General features: G+C 38.9%; 1 protein-coding gene across 4 annotated transcripts in view; it reads right to left on the bottom strand.

The window, feature by feature from the left end:
* Nucleotides 1-25,949, bottom strand: part of kirrel3b (kirre like nephrin family adhesion molecule 3b) — a 171,921-nt gene that overhangs the window by 13,941 nt on the left and 132,031 nt on the right. For all 4 annotated transcript variants that reach the window (XM_079465454.1, XM_079465455.1, XM_079465453.1 and 1 more), the window contains exons 5-9: nt 22,035-22,185; nt 12,182-12,287; nt 3,668-3,816; nt 3,380-3,507; nt 2,521-2,647 (exon numbers count right to left, since the gene is read on the bottom strand). In XM_079465454.1, the coding sequence (XP_079321580.1) occupies nt 2,521-2,647; nt 3,380-3,507; nt 3,668-3,816; nt 12,182-12,287; nt 22,035-22,185 (661 nt within the window). The remainder of the gene's footprint in view (nt 1-2,520; nt 2,648-3,379; nt 3,508-3,667; nt 3,817-12,181; nt 12,288-22,034; nt 22,186-25,949) is intronic.

Here is a 25,949-nt window from a genome sequence, read left to right as displayed (position 1 = left end):
TCTAGGCTCAAGGTCCAGCGTCTTAGAAGTATACCAACTGTGAGGCTACTTCCTTTTATATATGAATGTAAATTCAGGACTTTCTTTCTGCACTTGCCTTGGGACAGTACTTTAAAAGTTACACTCTATAATGCTATTCTGTAAATAACCTACAAACTCGATTTGTATTCAATGGCATTCTTCGGATAGAATTAAATGTGGGGATTTATATTTTTTATTGATTGCATATTTGCACTGAGTTTAGTTATAGGCTACCCATGTGTTTATTTGAGTTATGTGTTTCATCCAAATGAACTGTCAAACAATTACACACTATTTTCCTTTTTAATCAAATGCAATAATGTGTTATTGAAAGGAAAATGTACGTGATTATTTGCAAATTTCACGACACTGAATAGTGTATCTGTCAACAACTCAAAGTTCTATCTCCCCAGAGCTATTTTTGTATTTGTAGCCCTAGAGACTATAGTACCAAAGCCAGAATGTTATACATTTGATCTGACCCTAACCCACACAAAAAAGCCAACCTGTACATGCTCACACACACCAATAATGCAAAGTAGGCCTACAACATAGTGCAAAAACAAACAAGTGATTCCTATCCACAAGATCCACAAGCAACAACACATATACAATGGACCCAATAAGATATTACACCTCATTCACACTCAAAAGACACATTGAAGAAAATATCTCTATCTGAAGAACTAGGCAACACAAAGTAGAAACCAACGCGCATCCATTAGCGTGTTTCCGGCTAACGGTGTCCCCTGCTAGCTATTTGATTTAAATAAAACTATTGGACCTGAGAGAATGCCGATACTCTTCTGTTGGTATTTTTAGTCTCTGTAGGAGCTCTGGGTTCTAATGTCGCACAACTAGGAAGAAATATATATTGACAAAATCCAAACGCATGGGTTTGAGTGGTTAGCATAAATTAGCATTGTTTGTGACTGGCCGTTAAAGCAGGTAGATTATCATTTTTCACTTGCTTTGCCTCTTGTCATTTCCCCTCACTGATCAAGTCTTTGAAACAGAACACTGAAATTCAGCAGCTCGTCGGGAACGCATGTTGATGAGGAAGATGTGAAGTGATCGGCCTCATTTCCCAAATGCACCTGAACTTGAAACAATCAGTTCTGTTCCACTCGAGAGTCGGCGCCACATGTTGCCACATCAAACGCTACACCAGGTGCTTGACGCAAACTTTCACATCCAGAAATGAGTAAGCACGTTGGCACGGCATGGCTTTTAGAGCAAAAGGGCTCCGCTTATCGACAAGATACAAAAGAATCTTTAACTTTAATATGCTAAAGAGAGATGAAGGTCATGGGGTGTAAAATTATACAAAAATAAATAGATATAAACTTAAAGTTAGATGAACAGTAATAAATCTTTGTAAATCTTGCATTTTTTACAAAATTAGATATTTGGGTTAATTTAGCGAAGTAAACAGTTCTGGGGCCACTTCTACAATGACTTAATTTTTTTTTAACCCTGGTAGTCAATGATGTCTCAGAAATCTCAGATTCTACATTTCTTTTAAATATCTTTCTTTGTGTTCAACGAATCAAATAAATGTATACAGGTTTGGAACAACTGGGGGAGACTTCTTTTTTAGTATCTCTTAAACTTGTTTTAAAGACATCTATATTATCCCAGAAAATATGATCAAAGCCTCTAAATCTTTAGCTGTCCTCATGTTTTTTATGACGTTTAATACTAAGAGATGTGATGACGCTACATTAGATCTTTTCACAGCCCTCAAGAAATCTTTCTGCTTGCCGAAAAACAAACAACATGATAGTATTTATTTTGTGCTCTCCGGGAGTCGAAAATGAATAAAAAAGGCAGAGATATCATTTACTTTTATATAGAACAGCGTGCACTTGATGAGAGTGGATGTCAAATGTAATTTCTGTAATTCCTGAGTTCTCTGTAGGTCTAAAATGAATGTCTAACTTTGCATATTAATGCTATCAGTCATAACAATCCTTTATTGATTTTCTCTCATTTCGCAGGACCGAACCGCATTAGTAAATCTTCACTTGTGGGAGGAATCCTTCAATGCAAACACAATTGTCACATTGGCTGAACTTCTCTTATTTCCCACTCGCGTCAAATCTGTGGCCCGTGGCAAATAGCTTTGGAGGGAAAGGAGCTTTTAAAAGACGTGTTGGATTTTGCGAATGAAGGCTGTCGCGTGGCTAATGCATGCTGCCTGAATATCAAGCAGATGTAATGAAGTCATTTATCTGAAAGGAGCGAGTCTCCTGCTATTCTGCTGTGTTCATTAGTCTGTCAGAGCCTGAGAAACGGCATCTTGTCGATTCTTACCGAATATAGTCAGCATTAGCAGACAGAAATATCAAACAGAAGGGTAAACGTCAACATGGAATGGTAAAAAAGGCCTAATTTGGGTCACCTGGTTTGTCTGCATTTTTCTTATTTACAAACGCATCTTTTTTCCTGGTATAAATGAAGAATTTGTCTGACTGGCCTCAAGAGCGATGGACATACCGTTTACGGTGAGAGAGACCTCTTTATCCGCAGCGCCAACGCGGGGGACCACCGCACGGCACACATACTTCCCAGCATCCTCCTGCCTGACGGCCTTCAGCGTCAGAATGTTTTCATTGCTTAGGACCTGTGGTCAAAGATCAAGACATTAAAAAGAAGCTGTGAAGCAGTGAAGCTGGCTGGAGTCAAAACAAACCAGAACTCGCAAATGGAAGCAAGGTTTGAAAAGCCCTGCTTCTCAATTATTAAAATCCAATTTGGGTCAGATATGGAAGATTGTGTGAACATAGGAGATGTGGGTGATGGCTAACCAGGAGAGAAATGAGACAGAGGGGCAGAATTTTCCTCACACTGGTGCCAGCACAGAGACCGTGTCACTTTATTTCAGTAGGTAATAGGATTGTGGGAACTCCTAATGTTTTCTCTTGCCGTCAGGCTTCAGCACAGAATATAAACACTATCTGTACGGTCCTTGGATTTACGTCTAAGGAAAAAAAATGTTTCCTCTTTTGTGAATCTGCTCTAGAGCACAACAGCATTGTATTGAGAGTTATCATGAATAAACCGCATTGAAATTTAAATGAATGGATTAAGGATCATACAAAATGTTGCCATACAGTTTGACATACAGTTATTACTTTGAAAATTAAAGAAAAAGTTCACCTTGCTATTGGTCATTTTTGAGAATGACTTAATTCTCATTTATAGAAAAATTACATGCATCATTATTACACAGACAAAAAGATACTGTTCAGAGAATCGTTTTTTACAAAAGAAAGGAAGCTATAAAGCTAATAAATACTCAATAGTGAGTTTAAATTTAAAGTAACTTGTTCTCAGACCAATATTTGCAACCTACCACTCCAGAGCCCCTCTTCATCCATACAATAGTTAAGGATGGATTTCCAGTCCAGGCACAGTTGAACACGGCATCTGATCCCAGGTCAACCTGTAAGGACTGAGGCTCAGCAGCCATCCGAGGTCCGACTGAAAAAAAAAAACCATTAACAAGAAGATTGTGAACATCACTTATCCAGAGGCACTTACTCTTTCATTTTTTTAACATTATAGACAAACGCATACAGTATATACTCAGAAACATGCCAACGTTTGCGGAGATACCAAATTATAAACGATAAATACTTACAATAGACGTCCACGTTCCGACTGATGTTGGTGCTTCCTAGCGGGTTAGTGACCTCACAGGAAACTGGCTCTGTGAAGAACGAGTGGTCCACGATGACCTCATATGTGTCTCCAGACACTTCCTTCATGACACTTCCTCCTTTTGCCCACCTACCAAAGATAGAAAGAAAGAATTAGAATGAAAAAAGCACATTTTAAGACGATGTGTTGTAGGTTATTAGTAGTAAAATATGTTCGTGGATCGACACCAATAATCTTGACTTTCATATATACTTCATGTTTTTAACTTGAACCCTAAGAAAATGTGATACGTACCCATAAATTCATTTTTTTATGTGCTGTCAGATCCACATGTCAGAAATCCCTCTATAAGTCTAAATTTCCTTTATAATGGATCCGAAAGAGCCATCATTACCCTGCCAGACTCACTATCAAAGCAAAGTGGAACCCAATTTAGAGGTTACCATGGCAATAACAGGAAGGCCTGGCTTCTAATCCATCTTTTTCTATCAAAGTCATCAATGAAGCATGATAGCTGCCTGTCTGTAGGTGGTTCGACACAGACAGCAAGAAAGACAAGAACCTTCCCTGGGAGCCAATGTCTCTTAGACTGTTTTTTCGAGCAAATAATGACACTGTTATGACAAATCATTGAAGTGAGATTTCTCTGCATGCTTCCACATGTGTCTTGCCTGGAGACCAAGTTAACAACACATTCTCCCATTATACCCAGAGTGGAGCCAGACTGGCAAAAACAAACCTCGAAATGCCTAATCGAAAGTGGCCCCCTTCCACACACAACCTCTACAAACCCAACGCTAACAAATTGTCATCGCTTTCCCTAAAACTACATTCGATTATCTGGAGAGACGCGTCATCTACAGGGCTCATTTTCTCCCATACTGTCTAAGTAATACCTCGCAGCCCGAGCGTGTCACTTGGCCTGTCTATTTTGTGGCAGTAGAATGTTCGCTGTTGGCGTCGACGGTGGGACAAATTTGTACGAGCCAAAGCCAATGGAGAATGGGTGTCACAGCTTGACACTGGTGTAAATATATCAATAAACGGATACATTGAGTGGCGGTTAACTACTCGCTGTGGAGAGCCGGAGAGAATCATCGCTTTACAATGACAGTTTTACATATCAGTACGCTCAAAGCAGCTTGCAAGAACGCTGCCAAAACCCCCCAATTCACCTGCTCTGTGGGAGTGAGCGCACAATTCATTACCCCTGCAACTAACTCATACCATCTGCGGGTCCCGATAGAGTGTCATTTATACGATAACGGTCTCCCTCCTGACTAAATTAAAATAAGGAAGGAGAGGAGTTGTAATTGGCCTAGCTGGCTTGCTTGAGAATCATTGTTTCATGTTGTTAACAGAAGCGGCTCGGAACGCAAGCTGCTAAATCTGCATGGGCGCACCTGCGCTGCTAAAAATATTCAAGTGGGGATAGACGGGCGAACGTGTCGCCTTCGTCGTCAACATAATTGCTCTGAGGGAGAATCTGCAATGGTGTGAAACTTTATATTCATGTGCAATTACAACAGCAGTCACCTGATATACAGGTACGTCTACCAGGTAGGCTTTTCCTTCCCGTGGAAACCTAGATTCAACACTTTTAGTAGCAGCTGCTGTGTATCAGATCAGAAGATTGACTATGCAACAACTTCATTCATCTTTTAATAGCTTATTACCAGAAGCTATCAGAATGATTATCTTGCTATGTGCTTTATTAAAAGTAAATAGATTCATATTCATGCAGTCGGCAGATGATTTTGGTGTTGCTGGCATGCTCTAGCGGTTGAGCCACAAGAAAAATCCAAGCCTGTCTTAAACTTTATTGTTTGATTCGTTTTTCTGTTATTATGGCTGTGGTCATGTAGGATAATCGGCTTATAATTCCTTTTAACTCACAAAATCGTATTTTCTTAAAAACACAAAAGTGGAAATTAACAATGATGATGAACAGTACTTGTAAAAGGCTACAAAAGCCTCTTGTTCATAAATCTAAAATTAGGTCTGCATTTTCTTTCAAGGTGCCATCTGCAAATCATTTGGTTAAAAATAAACAAAAATCTATTATTGAGCAAGTATTTAAATTGAGAAAACTAGAGAACAGGATCCTTACCTTAATTAATCTTGATTAACAATATACAACACTATACATAATATACACAACTATATATCAACTGTATATAGTATATCATTTGAGCTGTAGGGCAGTTTACAGCAGATATAAGTTTGATTTTTCACAACCCACGTAAAGATATGTAAGGAACCTACAATTTTGTTTCCAACAGAGATGACAAAAGTTATATTGAATTGCCGCTTTAAAGTCACTATTAAACTGACATTTCTCATTTTATGGAATACTGCAGTATGTATTATGAAATAATTTGTATTCATTTGCGCTCATAATCTTGAAAAGAAAACTCCCTTCCCAACAAATCGCACGTCTTCTTTGCATGACCCCTCCACAAGCGGGTATGACTAAATCGACTTTCCAGTGGCCTCCAATTTAAACAATCCATTCCTTAGGGATGAAATGGAGTTCCGGAGATCTTACTTAGAAACACAGTTGCACTTAATAGTCTTACATGTAAACACATAGCTTTGTATAATGTGCTTAAGACAAAATATTAAATTCTCCCTCATATGTAAATCACTTTGCATAAAACCTATGCTAAATGTAAATATGTTCATGCTCTGTGATTATTGAGGCAGGAGTCAGTGGGCAATCATAGAGAACTTTGGAAACACAAACAGTTTACGTTCAAGTTTTTATGAAATATTCATTACTTAAACTAATATTCTAGCATGAAACTGAGGCTGTACAGTCCAAAGGCCTTCATGTTAGTTTTAATTCCACAGGGTGCCAAGCTGGGAGTTCTGGCCAGTAGGAGAGACCCAAATGTTGTGTTGCTTTGCCAGAGCTGATGGATTTAGTGCAGCACATCGAGAGAGCCAAAACATCCATGAGCACAGAGGATCCACTGGGCTTCAGCCAGGTTCTTACAAACAGAACAAACATCATCTCCCGATAGAGAGCCAACTTGTAAACTTCTAACACTGTGTAAGACTTTAGTATTCTAGAGAAAAGGGCAGTCGGTGTCAGGAGGTACAGTACAGAATGTTTGGCATTCTTATAGGCACATTCTCATTGAGCTAAAATGTTGTACCCCAAAATTGTTGCCGACGTTTAATAAGCACAATGCAAAAAAGATACAGAAAATAATCTGTTAAAAATAACATTTTCTACGTTTGCACTTGGCAGCAGATAACGTAAAATTATATATTCAATATTCAATATTAAATATTATCTTACAATTACATTTTTTCTTATTTGTTCTGTGAAGTTAGCTCAATCCATTCCAGCTTTTACCCGTACATAAAAAAAGCAAAAGAGAAACAATGTTCATCTCTGGAGGTTGTTTATGACAGGTTATGATAGACATACAATATTTGTGTGCAATCCACAGCAACAGAGATTAGATTTTGATGGATTTGATATTTCGGTTTTGCACCGGGACAGATGACATTTCAATATTCGTCTGAGCGCAGCGGGACATGTGCCTGAGATGATGAGGCTGTCTTCTCAGTCTGGGATCTAGCCACACGTCCATACTAGGTTACAATAAAGCTGCCGTTGCCTCCATTATGAAACCATCATGACGGCGTCTTTCATTGGCCGATCTCACCGCAAGGGAAAGACGGCCAGAGTTTCATTTTGTGTTTTGAGATATCGCCCACATCTGCCGCTGTTGGTTAGTGTTTCGTGTGCCGTTCCATGGTCGATGAATCATGTCTGGCTGCTTCTGAGCATCGCTGGGGAGCACGGACATGGAAAACAAACGACGTACCCGTGCGTGCACATCAAACGCTCAGTGAGCAAAGCCAGCAGCTCACCATGAGAAGCTGAACATCAAAAAAAATCACGGCAGGGACACGCAACAAGGCCTAACCATCCCTAAAACAGCCCAAAGCAGCAAAATCAACAGCTGAAACAAGGCTAAGATTTTTTTGTGTGCGTTATTGTACTAAAGACCAGAAGTGACATAAGAGATATAAAAAGAGCATAAACCAATGAACAAACAAAAATACACAATAAAAGAAACAAAATAGTTAGGGCTAGGGTCGTAACTAACTGTTGTAAAATAAAAGTTTGTGTTTACATATTACATGTGCGTGTAGTGTGTATAATAATTATATATATATATATATATATATATATATATATATATATATATATATATATTACACACTCACCTAAAGGATTATTAGAAACACCATACTAATTGTCATGATTCTGCTGCATCATGTCATGTTTCTCTTGGTTTTGTGGCAGGATCATGACAGAATCTCATGTTTTGTGTGGAGAGAGGTATTTTTGGCCTTCCATACTCTCTCTCCGGTCTCGTCTCTGTTCCCATCCACTCGTTACCCTCGTTATTGATTAATGCCCTACACCGGTTCCCCTCTTGATTTGCTCCCTTATTTAATGCCCTTGTGTCTTCTGTCTTGTGCTGGTTCATTGTGGTTGTGTGGTGAGTTCAAGTGTCTTGTTAGTTTAGGCTAGTGTAGTTTAGGCTAGTGTAGTTTTGATGTTCATGCTTATAGTTTATTTTAGTATTGTTTAAGTGTAGGTAGTTTAATCCTGTCTTGTTATTGTACCCATGTCATGTTTTGTTCTGTTACCCCCACATGGGTCTTTGTTTTATTATTTATTAAATATGTTAACCCCTTACCCGCTGTCTGCACCTGGGTCCTCTGTCCTTGTCTCACCACTCGAGAATCATGACAACTAATACTGTGTTTGACCCCGTTTCGCCTTCAGAACTGCCTTAATTCTACGTGGCATTGATTCTCAAAGCATTCTTTAGAAATGTTGGCCCATATTGATAGGATAGCATCTTGCAGTTGATGGAGATTTGTGGGATGCACATCCAGGGCACGAAGCTCCCGTTCCACCACATCCCAAAGATGCTCTATTGGGTTGAGATCTTGTGACTTTTAGTACAGTGAACTCATTGTCATGTTCAAGAAACCAATTTGAAATGATTCAAGCTTTGAGACATGCTGCATTATCTTGCTGGAAGTAGCCATCAGATGATGGGTACATGGCGGTCATAAAGGGATGGATATGGTCAGAAACAATGCTCAGGTAGGCCGTGGCATTTAAACAATGCCCAATTGGCAGTAAGGGGCCTAAAGTGTGCCAAGAAAAGATCCCCCACACCATTACACCACCACCACCAGCCTGCACAGTGGTAACAAGGCATGATGGATCCATGTTCTCATTCTGTTTACGCCAAAATATGACTCTACCATCTGAATGTCTCAACAGAAATCGAGACTCATCAGACCAGGCAACATTTTTCCAGTCTTCAACTGTCCAATTTTGGTAGTGACCATTTTTTAATACTTTGAGCCTTGCTCAAAGATTTGGATCTGCACATGGTTTGCAGGCACAGTTCTGAACAGATGTACAAACATAAAAACTAAATTGTATGGAACAAGTCCAAAAATATTTACTTAATTGCAGCAAAAAAGATGTTTGGTAATGACGTTCCTTAAAGTTACACAGACCTTTGAACACATTTAATTAAGAATGATAAGACCGCTCAACTCCCCAATGTACATACTAGAGAGAGGGACACAGTAATGATTCTTGATAAATGTAGGGGTATTGTCTCAGCCAATGGACTATTGTTTTGGTGGTGACATGAAAATGCGGGACACTTTTTTGTATAAAGTTTAATAATTAGAAAAATATATGGTTAAAATATAAAATAAATATTTTTTGTATATAGTTTTCATAATATAGGGGTTTGGGTTCCGGACACCCGTCTCCCAATTGAAAGTCCCTTATAAATTATGATTTTATAGCTTACCGATATTATAAATATAATTGTGGTTTTCAAAAGATGTTAGAAGGATCTTAGTAAACTAAGATTTAAATACTTTTTAAATGTGATTTTTAGATGTGGCACAGCAGTTTGCACAAATTCTGTAGATTGGCCCATATACATGTATGTGTATGTGTTTATGAAATAAAAATTCATATGCACAGTACACAGACATATATTATGTAAACAAACTGTTGTTCTGCATGTGATTAATCGCTATACAGACCTAAGAATACACAATCAAAGACATATAATATAAAATGCAGCACATATCTTCAAAACAGATTTATATACCAACAAAATATTATTCTTTTCACATTTAAACTTCTATTAAATAATAAGCCTTTAATTTACTTAACATTCTAGGTTTTTCAAGAAACTGTGTGTTCACTATATCTATATATGAGATGTAACCTTTATTTTCTCTTGATTGACACACCCATATTTCCTCACTCCCGTATTATAAAATGAAGTAGACTGGCAATGATCCATATGAATGGGCATGACTCTGGGTACTTACCACTTCTCACCATGCCACATTATGTCAGCGACTCAATAATAGCTTTTCTACTTTAGTCTCTCAATCATTGGGCAGCAAAATTACCCCTTGTTAATGTCAGGGACGTTTTAAAGCACAGTGGATCGTGAGTCTTTGTTGGAAAGCCTTCATTAAGTCAAACTCTGGCTCTGATATTTTTATATTGCTCTCCCACAGTGAAAGTCATCAAGGCACTCGTCAATCAAACGACTTATTAAATTCGCGAGATGCCACAAAATTATTTCAGATCAATGTCCGCATTCTCTATAGGTCCTGGAGCAGTTGTGAAAAGAGGAGAGAGAGAGAGAGAGAGAGGGAGAGAGAGAGTACTGTTCCAGGACAAAAACCATCTGGGCAGAGAGAGACCCGGTCTTTGAAAAGTTTATACATGAAAATCTTTGACAACTTCATGTTCATGTTGTTTTGTCCTGTCCTTCAAAATATAAATTCTGACAGCTATACATTCTCATCTGTATTCATGGAGTATAACATGCATATAACATGGAGAAGTAACACGTTGCCTTGCATGAAGTCAATACAATATGTCAGATTGTGACATTCTTACACATAAGGCCCTAATGTTATGTCATTTCTATTGTCTAAAACTCAGACGCAGAACAAAAATGGCCTATGTGTCCGAAGGAGACGCGTTTCTGATCCCAGTATCTGTTGGTTCACAAAGCCGCAATCTATCCCAAAGAAACATTGCCCGTTTGTCCACCTGCAACTATGTTGTACATGGGTTTTATTTCCTAGTCTGGCTAGATTCATTGCCTTGCAATTCCCTTCCTTATTGATTTTACTGCTCTTATTTTTCACCTTGTTCTAAAACCCACACAGAAAGGCATGTTCTGACAAATCTCCTCGCTATTGGTCCTCCGCAAGGCCGGCGCTACATCTCGCGGAAATAAATAACTTGTCACCTATCCTCGTGTTCATTTGTTTGAAGAGGACAGAAAGCATTATTCTTAGATATTGGATCAGTGTGTCAGAAATACACATCTTTCTTTTGATTTGAATGCACCTCACTGCTCATCTTGGCTAAAGTGTGGAGGAAAGTTTCCAAACCGGTGGATTTCTGCTTTGAGAAGGCTTTCCAATGTACAATATAAACCATGTCTCGTTCTGGAAGGCTTCGTCCTCCGGTGGTCTCATTTGAAGCCTGCTACGTCATCAAGGCTGTTTCATTTCATAAAAGCAGTTAGAAATTGTTAAACGTTTTAAAACAGTAAGGCAAAAAAAAAGTTTAGGGTAGAAAACCTCAATAAATTAATAAATTTGACAGTTGTGCGAGTGCAAAGTGTTGTCATAGCAACGTTTCCTTTTCGGCCAGTATGTTCTACGAAGGACGTCTCGTTTAATTCTAAGTTGAGAATCCTCCATTTACTGCATCCTCTAGAGGATGATACCTCTGGAGGACACAAGGATGCAGCCTTACGAAACGAGACAAAGCTACAGACTAAATGCGAGAAGAGTTTTTGTAATAAGGTGATGTGCCAGTCAGATGATAAGCGGGAAGCAGTTTTATCTCATCGTCCTTAGAGGATTCAATATTACTATGAACCTTTGGAAACGTAAATACCATCATGGCTAAAGCTGCAAGTAAAAACATTTGCATCTATATCAACAACTCTGTCTGGAACATGGTATTGCAGCTTTTCTTTAAATACATGTAAGAAAAATGTTACCCAAAATTTGCTTCTCAATAAAGGATTTGTTTTAAATTGATAGTTCACACAATTAGAGAATTTTTTTTTCATCCTTATGTCATTCCAAAGCTGACTTTCTTCTGCAGAACACAAATGAAGATATTTTTTATCCATACATGGATCTTAATAGGGCCCATTGTTGTTTGTTTACCAACGTTCTTTAAAATATCTTCTTATGTGTTCTGAAGAAGAAAGTAAGTCACACAGGTTTGGAATGACAAGAGTGTGGGTAAATACTAAAAGAATCTTCATTTTCATTCCGCTTTAAGGAACGTGTTTGTCTGACCAAACGCAGATGGCAGGCTTGCTGGTGAAATCTGTTTGGAAACATTAATTTATATCTCCATCTGGTGTCTTACCTGTATTGAGTGACTGGTGGATTAGCTTTAGCTGAACAAAGAAACTTCACCAGGTTTCCTTCCAGAACTGGTTGAGGCTCCACAGAGAGATTAACCAATGGCAAGTCTGCAGGAAGGCAAAAATAACAGAGATGGGTAAGGATCTCACCCCATATGACTTTTCACAGACAGGTGAAAATTTACTCCTGCTATAATCCGCGGTAAAGCACATGAAATAATTGCAGTTGTGTTGCGGCAACATCTAAAGGTATTAAAACTGAAAGCAAAGCCAAACAACTAAAACACTGTATGTAAACTAATGAACGTCATACCTTTTATCTTCCTAAATGAGGACTAATTGGAACAATGGTTTAATCACAAAGCATTTCATTACAATTAAAACAAGAAAGAAACAAGCACAACAGCATTTCAATTAGGATATTAATAACAAACAGGCTGTTTCTGCAACTATTACCATAATATCTTGTTCGTTCCTTTCTAGTTTCCTGACAGAATATGTTGTCTAGTTCAAATATACTTTAACCAAATTACATCCACGTATAGGAGAAAAGTAAACTTGCAAACACAATTTTAAGAAATACATGTTCATTAAAGAAGCATGAAAACGTTTTAGATTTCTGTGACTTCATAGTCAAATTGTAATCTTGAAGTGACAGTGTAATATATAAAAATATAATAAGAAAGTATACATCATTAGGGCAGGCTTGGCAGCTTCTTTATTAAATAAAAGCATATTCAATTTTAATTATAAAGCAGATCCAGTTCTGGATACTGAATGGCAATATGCTCCTTGTACCTTTCTGCTTAAATAAACAGAACATTAAAGGTCCAGTGTGTGACATTTAGCGGCATCGAGTGGTGATGTTGCGAATTCCACCAAACGGGTCACTCCACCCCCGCCCTACACACTTCGGTGGGTGACACAGACCAAAGATGTCGTCATGTTTTCGCTTCTTTGCCGAATGATATAACATTTTCGAAACACACTCTGTAAAGCAGTTTGTCCGTTTAGGGCTACTGTAGAAACAACATGGTGAATTCCATGTTAGGGGACCCGCTGTGTATGTAGATAGATATAGCTCATTCTAACATAATAAAAACATGACACTTCATTATATTAGGTCTTTATACAACTCTGATGACAAATTGATAGAAATCTAATATTCCTCCAAAAAAAAAAAACACTGGCCCTTTAAAAGACATGAAAATGCAAACCACTCATATTCCTGTTATGGGAGGCCTTACTTTACATTGCCCATGTAATGGCTGAAAAGAACAACAAAAACAGCTTTATGAGTCTCAAAGGAGGGGGATTTTGTTGTGCTTTTACCAACACTGGACAGCGACAGGCACAGAAGCAAAGCAGCACACATCAGCGATTCAACATCGAGAGGAAGAGAGAGAGCGATGGGGTAAACCAGATCTTATGCCAGTCATATGTCTGGGTGCCAGCTATTCCAAATGTTGTATGTGTCCTATTACACAAATGTAGGACTAATTAAGTCTGTGCTGGCACTGCCGTCTTCCAACAACAAAGATCGGTGGTCCAAAAGGGAAATACGACAGACTCCGCTGGAGTCTCATTTCACTGCTGTTATAACTAAGTGTGTGCGTGTGGTGTATGTTTCCTACAGAGCGCAGCATGTGTCTCGCAGGAGCGCAGCTGAGCAGAGTGGCATCCCAGCGGTTGGCCCAGGTGCCGCCCTGTGCCTCTTCTGCCTTTTTGTTGACCACACACATTCTCATACACCTGTGCCAGGTCGCTGTCTGGCTGCACAAAACCAAACCTTATTCCTGAGCCCACGGGACCCCTGGTGCAAGCGTAGATAAACTGATTTGTGCAGTGACTGCCCGTTACCAGCAGGACGCGTGTAATGCATTTGCAACGGCTAATTGGCAGTGAGGTGAGGGCGCACTGGAGGGAGGTGTGTTTACGCTGGTGCAGCCTATTGGTTAATACACATGATCCAAATTCAGATTGAGCCACGTTCAAAGTAAAAAAAAACATACACCTGCGAGTGCTCATTCTGTTTTAATGTATCAAGTTGAGTCACCTTTTATGTTTGTCACTAGGTTTCGCAAATACAAAAGTATTAAAAAGTGCTTGTCAACTTTTTCCATTTCCTGAAAAACAGCAAAATTGCACATTCGAGGTTTCTAAAGGACAACAGCGAAATACATATCTTTGGATGTGCCCTTTAAAGGTCCAAGGTATTTAATTTAGCAGCACCTAGTGGTGAGGTTGCGAATTGCAACAAACAGCTAACTACACTGATCCCCTGTTCCTTTCAAGGCACTACAGAGGCTGACACGGAACAAAGATGTAATTACGTTTTCGCTTCTTTGCCAAAAGAGATAACATATTTACAAAACGTGCTCTGTAGAACAGTTTGTCCGTTTAGGGCTACTGTAGAAACAACATGGCCCGTTCCATGTAAGGGGACCTGCGGTGTATGTACTGTAGATAGAATTAGCTCATTATGAGGTGAAACAACATAACACTCATTATGTAAGACACCTCTGAAGACATAGTTACGGTATGTATACAGTATTTTATTGCATTTCTGTAAATAGATCCTACAAAAATAACACACTGCACCTTTAACTATAACTTTCTGTTTCAACGGGAAATACATCACCACAGGACGGAACAATGCACTCATCAAGAAGTGTCTTAGCATTCATTTTGTGCTTTAGCTGTTTTGAAGCTTGTCATGATTGTCTGGATGTCAATTCAAGTCTTTCGGGACTGACCCTTTAGGGGGAAAGGAGACATCAAGTGTCTTTTACTAATTAACCGAAGGATCGCATTAAATTTATATCTTTAATAATGAAACGTGTGTTTTTAGATATTGACGTTTGGCTCAGGGGGAAGGTAGGCAGAGGCACAAAAAGACCCCCGTGACCCCCCAAATCTTTCGGCAGACAGCATCTTAATAAAGAAGTCTGTCACTTTGATGTATAAATGCATGAGTCGTCTCTACGGCCCGAGTCGAAGCCGACAAGCCATCAATATGCAGCTCCCATAATTCCTCAGCTTCATCAACAGTGAGAGCAAAAAGGTTTGAAACATCACTGCATTAATGGCAACTGAAAAAGAGGAGCCATCTAAAAAATAATAATAATTATATAAAACAAAAGAGTCACTGAGGGGCCAGTGCTGAGATGACAGCTTTTGATCAGAAGTTCAAAGTGAAGAGCAGATGGTGGGTTTGAACAATCGGCCAACTTCCCCAGAGTTATGAGGGTGGTGCCAAAGAAAATATCTCGTCTCCTTTTCTTAAAGCTTGATTTCTATTCTCTCTGGGTCACTGTGGCCAGCTGTTCTCAGTGAGAAAGAGAGTGACGATGGCCTGGTATCTGCGGGAGGAGGGTGGTATAATCTCTTTATAACTCGACTGAATCTGTGCCACAGTGGGGACTGCACAGACACTGAGATCTCACATTGAGCTCTGGAGTGTCTGTGGTAGGGTTGGGAATCGAGAACTGGATATTATTCAGAGGCGGTTCCATAAAAAAGGAACTGAAAGCTATAAAAAATTGCAATATGTTTTTGTGAACAGATGAGCGCTTTTATATAAGCGCTTTTTAAAAAGTCAGTGAGCCTTGAAGGGACAGGTTACCCAAAAATGTTAATTCAGTCATAATGTATTCACCCTTTTACTGTTCCAAACCTTTTCCAATTGTTGTTGTTCTACTGAACAAAATACTTTGTACACAATATTTGGAAGAATGTTTGTGACTAAGTACTCAACCATAGAAAGGAAAAGACAACTAGTATGGTAATCAATAGTGTCCCAGAACTGTTTGGTTTCCCAAGCTATTCAAAATATCTTCTCTTGTGTTGAACAGAACAAATACATTTAAACAGATTTCAAACAACCTAAGCGTGAGTGATGGATGATAGAATTGTCATTTGTGGGTTAACTATCCCACTTTAAACTCATTGATCCAAAACATAACACTCGCATAAACAGGAATACTAGCTACTGCATTAACATCTGTTTCACTCACTGAACACTCATTACTTTTTGACCGTTTACTTCGTCTATTTTTAATAAATAAAATATTATCGAAGTTGTGAAGAAGAACTGTAATTTACTAAAGTTGTGAAAAGCCATCTCTTGTCTGCATAAACGCTCATCTATAAACATTACATGTGCTGTATATGCTTTTGCATATGCAGTTATAGATGATGATTCATATCTATTTCAAGGCCCTTAAATGTATTTCATTGAACACAAAAATGAATTTTAGCATGCATTTGTACAGCAATGAGCACTTGCCATATAGAGTTCTTATCATTTGCACTAAGCTGATCTTCACTTTCTTTCATAACTCTTTTTTTATAATTATAATTATAAGTTGTATTTACAACTTGTTAGTTGCACTTCTAGTTAGATGCCAACCACATTTCATTGCCTCTGTACTTATACTCTCTGCACAATAATAATAAATTTCAATCAAATGTTCAGAAAAAGAAAACAATGCTCTTGATAAAGTGGTTCAGTGATGTGTAATGCCTTTTTATAGTTTTCTTTTAAATTATGAATTGCTAATGGATATATTCTGGTCTCCTGTTTTATGCTTCGCTTTGATTTAGATTTGATTTAGCTTCAAAACATACACAGTACATATTTCTCTGAGGAGTCTTAGGCCCGATTCAGATTTCACGTCTTTTCTGCAAGCATATTCGTAATTTTAAATGTAGACGCGCGTCAGGCACATGCAAATAGGGGGCAAAGCGTCAGGGTGCCGCATCAAGATGGAAATAGTTACGTTTCGCATGCACCGTGGGTCATTTGAAGAGAGTTATGTGCGGCTCGTGTTTTCCCCATGGGTTCAGACGCAAAATGTGAATCGGATCTTAAAAGCGGGGTGTCCGATTTCCGAATTAGCCTTGTTTAGACAAAGTCGGGCCGAGTACCAAAACAAACTTGTAGCCAATCAGCCGTAAGGTGTACAGTGTACAGGACGGACATTACTGGAGCGAAAAAATGGGTGCTCAGGTGTGCTTGTTTTGGTGATTTGAACATCAACAACGGCTAAGAGAAATCGGACAACCTGCCTTTAAGAAGGCCTTTTTTTCTCCTTCCTGAGAAAGGTTTATTTATTTTTTAGATTTTCAACACAAAACAATTGTTACATTTACATTTATGCATTGGGCAGACGCTTTTATCCAAATGACTTGCATAGCAACAAATGTATAGGATAATGCTAAGTATGTGCAATCCCGGGGAATCGAACCCATGACCTTGGCGTCTTACCAATGAGCTACAGGAAAGCTTCTTAATGTAGTTGTACGACCTTTGTAAGAATCAAACGGACCATTTAAAGACGTGCCAATGAAATGAGATATTGTGCTTTGTTATAGTGCATTTTAATCTGAGTTATATGGAACAGGCCATTTCTGCGGCTACATTTTAATAAATGGTCTTTTGTTTTACCGGAGAGGAAGTTTAAAAGCGAGACATTGAGCTCTTTAATTTCAAAATGCTATTCTCCATAATATCACCCCTTTCAGGCCATCCCTTAATGCAATCTTTTTTTTCTTCTTTGGGCTTTGGATTAAAGCATTCATGATTTTTTTTCAGTAAATTTCATATTTAGATGCTAATTCGCTTAACCCAAGGTCAAATTATCAGCGGAGGGCTTTAGTGTAGCTACATTTGGGGGGTGCTGTAAATCTAATTCCTGAGCATTTAAACGATTACGGGTGAAAATACAGGCAGGAAAAGACATTGAGTTGGACAGGTTTAAGCTGTAAAGTAATGCAGTAAGTAATGTTTGTACTCGTCTCATTTTGACCGGGAGAGAGCCGCTGTCTCGGAGGCCGGCACTGGTCGGAATAAGAATGATCTGAGAAGAGGAAAAATCCAGAAAGCCTTTAATTACTTTTGTTGCCGATGACATTATCGCATTAAACCAAGTGGTCAATTAGTGGACTGTGAATGAGGACTGACAGCAGCTAGAGCGGCCACATTAGAGGATAGACGTGATGAAATCACATTCACATACGCACACACACAGACCTATTCACCCTCACCTTCCCTGAATTGTAGTTGGCAACACATTTTGCTTTTTCAGTAACACTGTCAGTCTAAATATATTAAGCCTCTATCTTTTGGGTCGAGCACTATATTAATATTAATGAACACATTATATATTATATATTAATAATAAATTTTATTTTATTACTTTATCAATCCTTTAATTCGACTAAAGTTAGCAGTACTGGGACATTTGATTTTTGTTTCATTCTGCTTGTGTGCATTTGCATTGTTCCAAACTGGCGTATGTAAAGGCTAAAATACACTACAAGACCTTTGCTCAGATTTTGCCCAGATTTTCAGTCTGTGCTGGTCTGCAGATTTGATCAGTTTGTGTGTTTCTATCTGAAATAATGTCTAGTCTGTTCAGATATTAAAAGTATTGTAGTGTATTCCAGCCATACAGCAGATGTGGAGAATCTGTTTTTCTTGCTCAATGCGGAGTTTCTCTCACTAAGGTGAAGCAAAAATGTAAAACTCGAAGTAGGACTCGAGTGATAGCAGAAAGCTTTGAGCAGGGAGAAGAAATTGGGCCGTAAAAGCCTTTGCATTGCTTGACAAAAGTGCAGGGCCTCAACTATTTCATTTGACGTAAGGACCCCAGAGCAATATGCAGTCTTTTTCTTGCTATGGCCCTATCTATACTTCAATTCTACACGATTGTACTTTGTTCTCGTTTTTATTAAAAGTTCTTCTAACCTTTCGTAACTTTCTTATACAGACAAAAAAGAAGAATATCTGTCGTTCAACTGGAGTCGCCCATTGATTCTCTGTCTGCGGTGCCTGTGCAGGGTACACGACAACATGCATGGCAACTGAACTCACAACATCGATCCTGCTACACACACATACACAATGAAAAAAGGTAAAATAAAACCTATTGATTTTTTGTTAAATGTCGAGTCTGGGGGCTTGGTATTGTATTTCTGTTAACTGCAATTTTAAGGGGGGAAGGGTGACCAATATAGCTTGTATTTGCTTTTAGTTCCATTGAATCATCCTTATTATAATTCATCTATTAAGATCTTTTTTCGCCGCTGTTAGGTAACGTTTGTGTAACGTCACAATGACGAGCTATCATAATGTTGGTCTTTACATGCATAGAAAAACTGAATGCTTAAACAGTTTATGACCTCCCTCCATCACATTTGTATGCATTTTCCATTTAATCTCCATAAAATAATACACTGACGTTTTCACTTTCACACCGTTCATGTATTTTTTACACCAGATTTCCGTCATAAAGCATCCGTCTCTACCCCAAAATGTCTGTGCCGTGCATTTGTGCAAACATCTGTCCTTCATCAATATTAACTGATCTGCATGGCTACGCGGGCCCCCTTGTGGCCTTGAGGAGGCCCCTGTGGAAACATTCGTACCCTTCTGCATCACAGATGATGAGAGTTTGCATCCTTAGTTTGGTCCCACCTGCTGATGCCGTCATAACTTATTCATTAAACACCTGCTAGTGTTTGATACACAGAGGGGAAACTCGTCGTCCCCGCGTTCTATTCTCCATCCTTATTTTCTCTCTTCTCAAGAGTTAATGCTTCATATTTGACAGAACTCCAGCTCAGGAGAGCAATGTAAATGTACCTCACTCAGCCGGGTGTTCATTTAGTCATTCAAAAGCAGACTGCGCCTCTGACTGCATGTAATTCTGAAAAGCTCATTATGTCTTTTGCTCGCCGCCCGTTCAGCATTCACCTGCCTCTCCCAGGGATATTCCTTTCCACGGTGAGAATTTTTGCAAGAGGAAATGTTTCCATCTTTCTATGGACGGGAGGTGTAATAAAATTAGTGAGCGCAGAGATTTGGACAATTTGGCCCCGCCGTGACCGAGTTCAATTACATCAGATCCGATTTCTCCTGTTGTTTAATTAAAACACACACAAGTGGAACAAGGAGAAGATGTGGTCAGTCGTCTCTATAAATACAGAATATACAGCTGCGGAAAAAATAAGACACCATTTTTTAGTTTGTCTGAACTTCTTAAAGTTATCATTTTTGTTTCATTCTGTGAACTAGTAAGAACCCAAATTCACACAAAAATATTGTTTAATAATTGCATAATTATTTGCAGAAAATGAAAACTACCTTTTCTTATAAAAATTCCTGAAATTATGCTCTGTATTATTTATAAACCTAAAATACAGCAAATAAATCAAGTTTATATTCACTTTTAAGCAATAAAACATACATTTTTGTACATGTATTGAGAAAAAGTAAGTGATTACCTGAAATTTTTATCAATTTCCATGTGTCTTGCTGTCAGTCTTTCACATTGCTGTTGGTTGACATTAAATCACTACCGAGATTTGAGTTTGTTGAAATACGACAGCTGATTCAATGAAAATGTTTCCACATCTGTGTGTAAGTGTATGCGTATGTTCGTGTGTGGCCTGCACCTATTTAACTGTATTCTGTCCCCAAAAGTATGGGAACATCATCAGTTGTAAAAATAGTTTACAAAAATAAAGTTAATATTTTTAATTGTATTAAAGCTGACAGTTTTATTTTAGGGTTAGAGTGTCGGTTGGGGTGAATTAATAGTACAGTATTTCTTTACCTGTGTATAACACAATTGAAGTCTATTGAATGTCCTCATTGAGAGTAAACGTGTCGCTGATTCAGACAAAACACTAACTGTGTTATAATATTTTCTAGAATGACAAAGTCTAATGTAAATCACCTTTGAGAATAATGTGAAGAACAAAGAATCCTCTAAATTAAAATCGTCCTATCACATAATGTATCAAACCTATGTGGACCTACAGTAGAAAAGGCTTCATGTTCTGTATGCGATATATAACTTCATATTTTCTGACATATACAGTTTATCCCTTAGATTCTGGATAAAATGTGATCGGTATTGACCCATGCTGTAAAAGAGATACAGTACTGTTGACAGAGGGAGAGCTGTTTTGCTTGTGCCCCCTTCTTCAAAACCGCCTCTGACAGATGACATATCTGCTTCCCGCTGCTTTGCATAACAAACACATCCAAGCAAACTTTCAGACCTGTGTGCAACACCAACAGTCCAGGAAATAATCCCTTTTAATGCCTGCTTTTCCCCTTCTGCACTTCAAACACATCACGTTGCAGAATGGAGCCAGAAACGGGTCTCTAAATAACATGTTCAACTTTATTAATCATAGTTAACCTTATTGATGCGGGTTCAAGCAGTGCAAATAAAGAACTGGATAATATTCTCAGCAACCTCCACCAGAGGTTTCTTCTGGGAACAAAAATAGAAGGGATTCATGATGTCATCAGAAAAGGAAAGTCGGTTCAGAAGAAGAGCAAGGTGTTCTTTTGATAAAAGATTTGCGAAATATTTCTTACGCTTATGCGTATTTATGGCTTTTATTTTGTCTTCGGCCTTCGTTTCTCAATCCCAATTCATTTAGGCTTCATTTAATCTCACTGCGCTGAGATAACAATTTCAGTTATGGGAGCAAACAATGTGCCAACGTCATTGTTCTTTTTTTAATGTGAAAAATACCAGAAAATTTAATTAATCACAAGAGGATTCGCAAATTGGTGTCATTTTCGCAACGCAAATCGCAGCTCACCCTAATGTCACTCCCAGAAAGAGCAAATCTAAATTAATTATGAGAATCCAGCAGATAATTAGGGTTCCACCATTAATATTAAACATCTAAGTGGTCTTTGAGGATCGCTATGCATTTAGGGTTTAAATTCGGAGGAAAGCGCTGCATTCCTATAAGAAATAATGATGTGGCTTCTTGCATCATTCAAATAAAACAAAAAGAAGAACGTAAATGTGTGGCATCACTCACGCTGGATGTCGATAGTGACGCTGGTCTCTTTGCCGTTGGGCACTGCCTTGTTGGAGGTTCGGCAGAGGATCTTCTGACCGGACTCGATGTTGGAGGCTGAAATGTAGAGGGTGCTGACCGTGGTCTCTCTCCTCCCGTCTCGATGAAGAGTCTATGGGAAGAGCAAAATAGACAGGTATGGATGTTAGCGAAACACTAAAATACGCTTGCCGGCACCCATTCACTTCTGTTGTATTGACACAAAACCAATATAAGTTCATGGGTGCCAGTTACCAACTTTCTTCAATGTTCTGCGGAAGAAAGAGAGTCAAACAGGTTGACATGAGGGTGAGTTTTTAATGACAGAATTTTCACTTTTGTGTGAACTATCACTTTAAAATACAAATATTGTACACTTTTGGTCACTTTACACATCAGCTTTGCATATATTCAACAATAGAGGTGTAATTTTTTTTACCTGAAACGAAAATGATATAATTTACTAGACTTAAAGTTTTACATTAGTTGTAGTTTCTTTACCGGCACTAGGGATAACACAAAACACCTTTATTTAGAATCATCCCCAGGGCCATGATTTAACATGGCACTTTTTCCCAGCTGACCACAGGGAAATGGAGACAAACAGTCATTACTCTGCTGATGGGCTTTCTGCACACGGACCACTTGATTTTGGGAAAAAAGCATGTTTTGTGGGCTCCTTTGTGCAGCTGGAGAGTAAAGCTGTGGCACGTAGCGTGTCACACTCTTCCAGTGGTCATACTATGTGCTGGGCCTCGCCCATCCGCCATACAGCTCAGTGCCATCTGGAAGCGCTTGACAGAATCTGAGCTCTGTCACACTGGGACGCCTCATAGAGAGTCGGAGAGATAATCAACAGTCACCATCCAGTATAAATTGTCCGTCCCGGGATGAACCGATGCTGGATTGTTGCTTATAGGAGAGCTAGACAATAAGCTTTTGATTATTATTTCAACTCTCACTTTTCACTGCATTATGTGTCTTACCCAAAAGGTAGTAAGCCGGGATGCTCCATACTGTCTAAATAGGCATGTGCCCTCAAAGGCCACATTTGAAAACTCGATGGCTTTCTCACTCGCTCAATGTAGACTATCATTTTTTTCTGGAAGGTTTACAGTCTGACCTGTGCTTAAGTAATGATGTTATGAATTGCCAGACGAAAAGGTAGTCACAACAATAAACGCTCTGCTTTTGAGATGGACATCATGCGTTTCCCGCCTAACCAAATAGTTCTGTAGAATAATCTCTTGTTTATACTGGAGACATTTCTTGCTTTTATCTGTTCCAACAAAATGTCCACTAGCCCCCACAGCCGCTCTCGTGGCCTTTTTAACGCCAGAAGCGTTGGCTCGCGTGGGAGTCGAGACCCCATCTGTGTCTCTGTAAGACCATGTATTAATGTCATCAGCACTCCCAAAGAATCTAGAAGAATAATGTGCTTTTGAGCTGTAATAGTTACATGTTAATGGTTAGTCCTGTCATTGCGCGGGCCAGTGACAGGAGTTCGCTAATAGTAGTAATTACGGAGTCATTTTTTTTCCTTTTGCCACCGATTTGAAATATTGTAATGAAACCTCACACTCACCATCTCGGAGAGAAAGAGCAGGGGATGAATAGCGCAAAGTAAGAATGAGAGGAAAGAGGAAGGAAAACGAGATGAGAGGCATGTATTTTAAACACCAAGAGAATGTGTTATTATGGTGCCGAAGAGGCCATGGTGAAAAAAAACTGTTCCAGTAAAGCCAGTTTTTTACCCTTCTTACAACAGGGCATTGAAAAGAGGCTTTAGCAGAGGAGAATAATCCTAAATGCATAGCACGTCACGCTCTCGGTAACATTAATTAAACTGCAGGCGCTCATTGGCTGTTGCTTTGTGGTCCATTTGAAACTAAGGAAACCGTGGGCAGAAATTCAACTCTAATTAAAAAAATCGAATGATGAATTTACATGGGAAGTAAAACGTGATAAGAGAATATGGGAATTCAGTTTATTTTTCTTACTCCAGTGGCAAACAAAAATGAAGGTCTGTGCTTAAAAGAGAAATAAAAGACGACAAAAAATAAACCATCTGCCAGTGGAGGAAGAAAAAGAAACTTGATTTGTAATTTAAGTCTTTATATATTATGTAAATGTGTTTCTCTGGTATATTAATAAAATGCTATAAAATCTTTTCACTGGGAAAAAGACATAAAATAGGCTACTGAGGCGGTGTAACTCACCTATTAAGCCATATGCCAGGGGTTCTCAACCTTTTGACTCCAGGGCCCCTCATTGTATTCAATAATATTCAAAAGCCTACCCTCCCACTCACAAAGCCTCAAAATTTCTACCCAATAAAATATTTTAGAGCTTATTATTAACTAGAAAAATGGCCAAATAATAAGAAACATCTTGTTTTCGTCCCGTTTTTCTATGTTTCAATGCAAATGTTATCTAATTTTAAAATGGTGGTCATCTTGAGGCCCCCCTGTTGAAAACCACTGCTTAATTGGGTCTGAGGGTGTTTGGGAGTCCCTCAGAAGTTTTGACATGTAATTTGTGGTATTTTTTCAGTTATTTATAAATGTATTAATAACTGAAGCCGCATTTGACTACATGTTCATTACAAACTGTGCAACGATAACATGCAAGCAACATGTACATGGTTGCATTTCTGAGAAAATGATGTTCATGCATGGTTAGTGAAAATATATATTTTAAAGACACCGAAGTAAAGGTCAGAAAAGGCAAACTAAACATATATTCAAAAGACTTTGAAGTGTTGGATCTGGTAGACTAGAGAGTTTGCTACAAAAAGATGTGAAAAGCACACGTTCACATAAACAATATAGTGAAAAAGGATTTAGGAGCGAATGAATTCATCACTATGTGAACAATCAGGTGAACCCCCCCAAAACAATTGTGAATTCACAACAAGACTGAATTTATCGGGATGACACTAAAAGGCTTTAACCGAACATACACCTATATTGTGTTTGTCAGTGTGGTGAGCATGACGGCTGATGCTGCTCGGAGCGTGTGCTCACCTCAGCAGCTGAGAGACTCAAGCTGTCAGCCACAGGATGTGTCAATGTAATATCCCGCCTGACACAGTCCGGATTGTTTCTCTCATTGCTCAGGGCTTGTCTGAAGTCATTAATCTTGAATGGGGCCTGAAACAGCCCAGGACTCAACACTTAACCAGGGCCTGGCCAAAAATAGCTCCAAATTACAAATAGATCATTTCTGGTGGTGCAGCCTGGAGGATGTCAGCGGTGGATACGGGGAGCGCAGGAGAACGCAGCTTTTAAGTGCTGGGACGGAATTAGAAATGTCAAAACCGCGTATTTGTTTCCGGGCGCAATTCTTTAGCTGCATGTGTATGTTAGATAGGCCTGTGTCTTGTCGAATGTCAAAATCGGAACTGAAAGCGCCTAACTTGAATGACTTGATCAATTTAGCAAGCTTAAAGGTTAGTAAACATCTTTTGAAGAGTTCGGATAAAAATTGGTTGAAATTAACATCGACATCCGTGGAAAAAAAGCGCCGGTGATTTTAATGCAAATAATTCAGGCAACATTAGCACAAGGCTGTGAAGTCCCTCGACACGTTTTCCAAATCGGCCCCTTTGGCGTGAGGTGTTTCAAATCAACCGCGGTAATTGAGCGCTGCCACATCCAAGCGTTTCGCCGCGAATTACCAAATATTAATTTCACTTTGAGCGATAAGTGTTCGCCTCTTTGTTTTTCCATCTTGCTCAAAGATATCGTACAGCTCTGCTTCTGTTCCTGGGGTGAAAAGGCATTCTTTGATTAACTCATTTAATCCTGCACCTCCAGTTCTGATTAATTTCCACCATTTTACGGCGCAATTAATTAAAAGCCTCTTTGCTTCTCTCCGCTCCCACTTTTAATTTCA

Source organism: Barbatula barbatula (assembly GCF_947034865.1).
Source record: "Barbatula barbatula genome assembly, chromosome: 10".
Lineage (NCBI taxonomy): Eukaryota > Metazoa > Chordata > Actinopteri > Cypriniformes > Nemacheilidae > Barbatula > Barbatula barbatula.
Note: the sequence above shows the minus strand (reverse complement) of the source record. Positions and strands in the feature narration are given on the sequence as shown.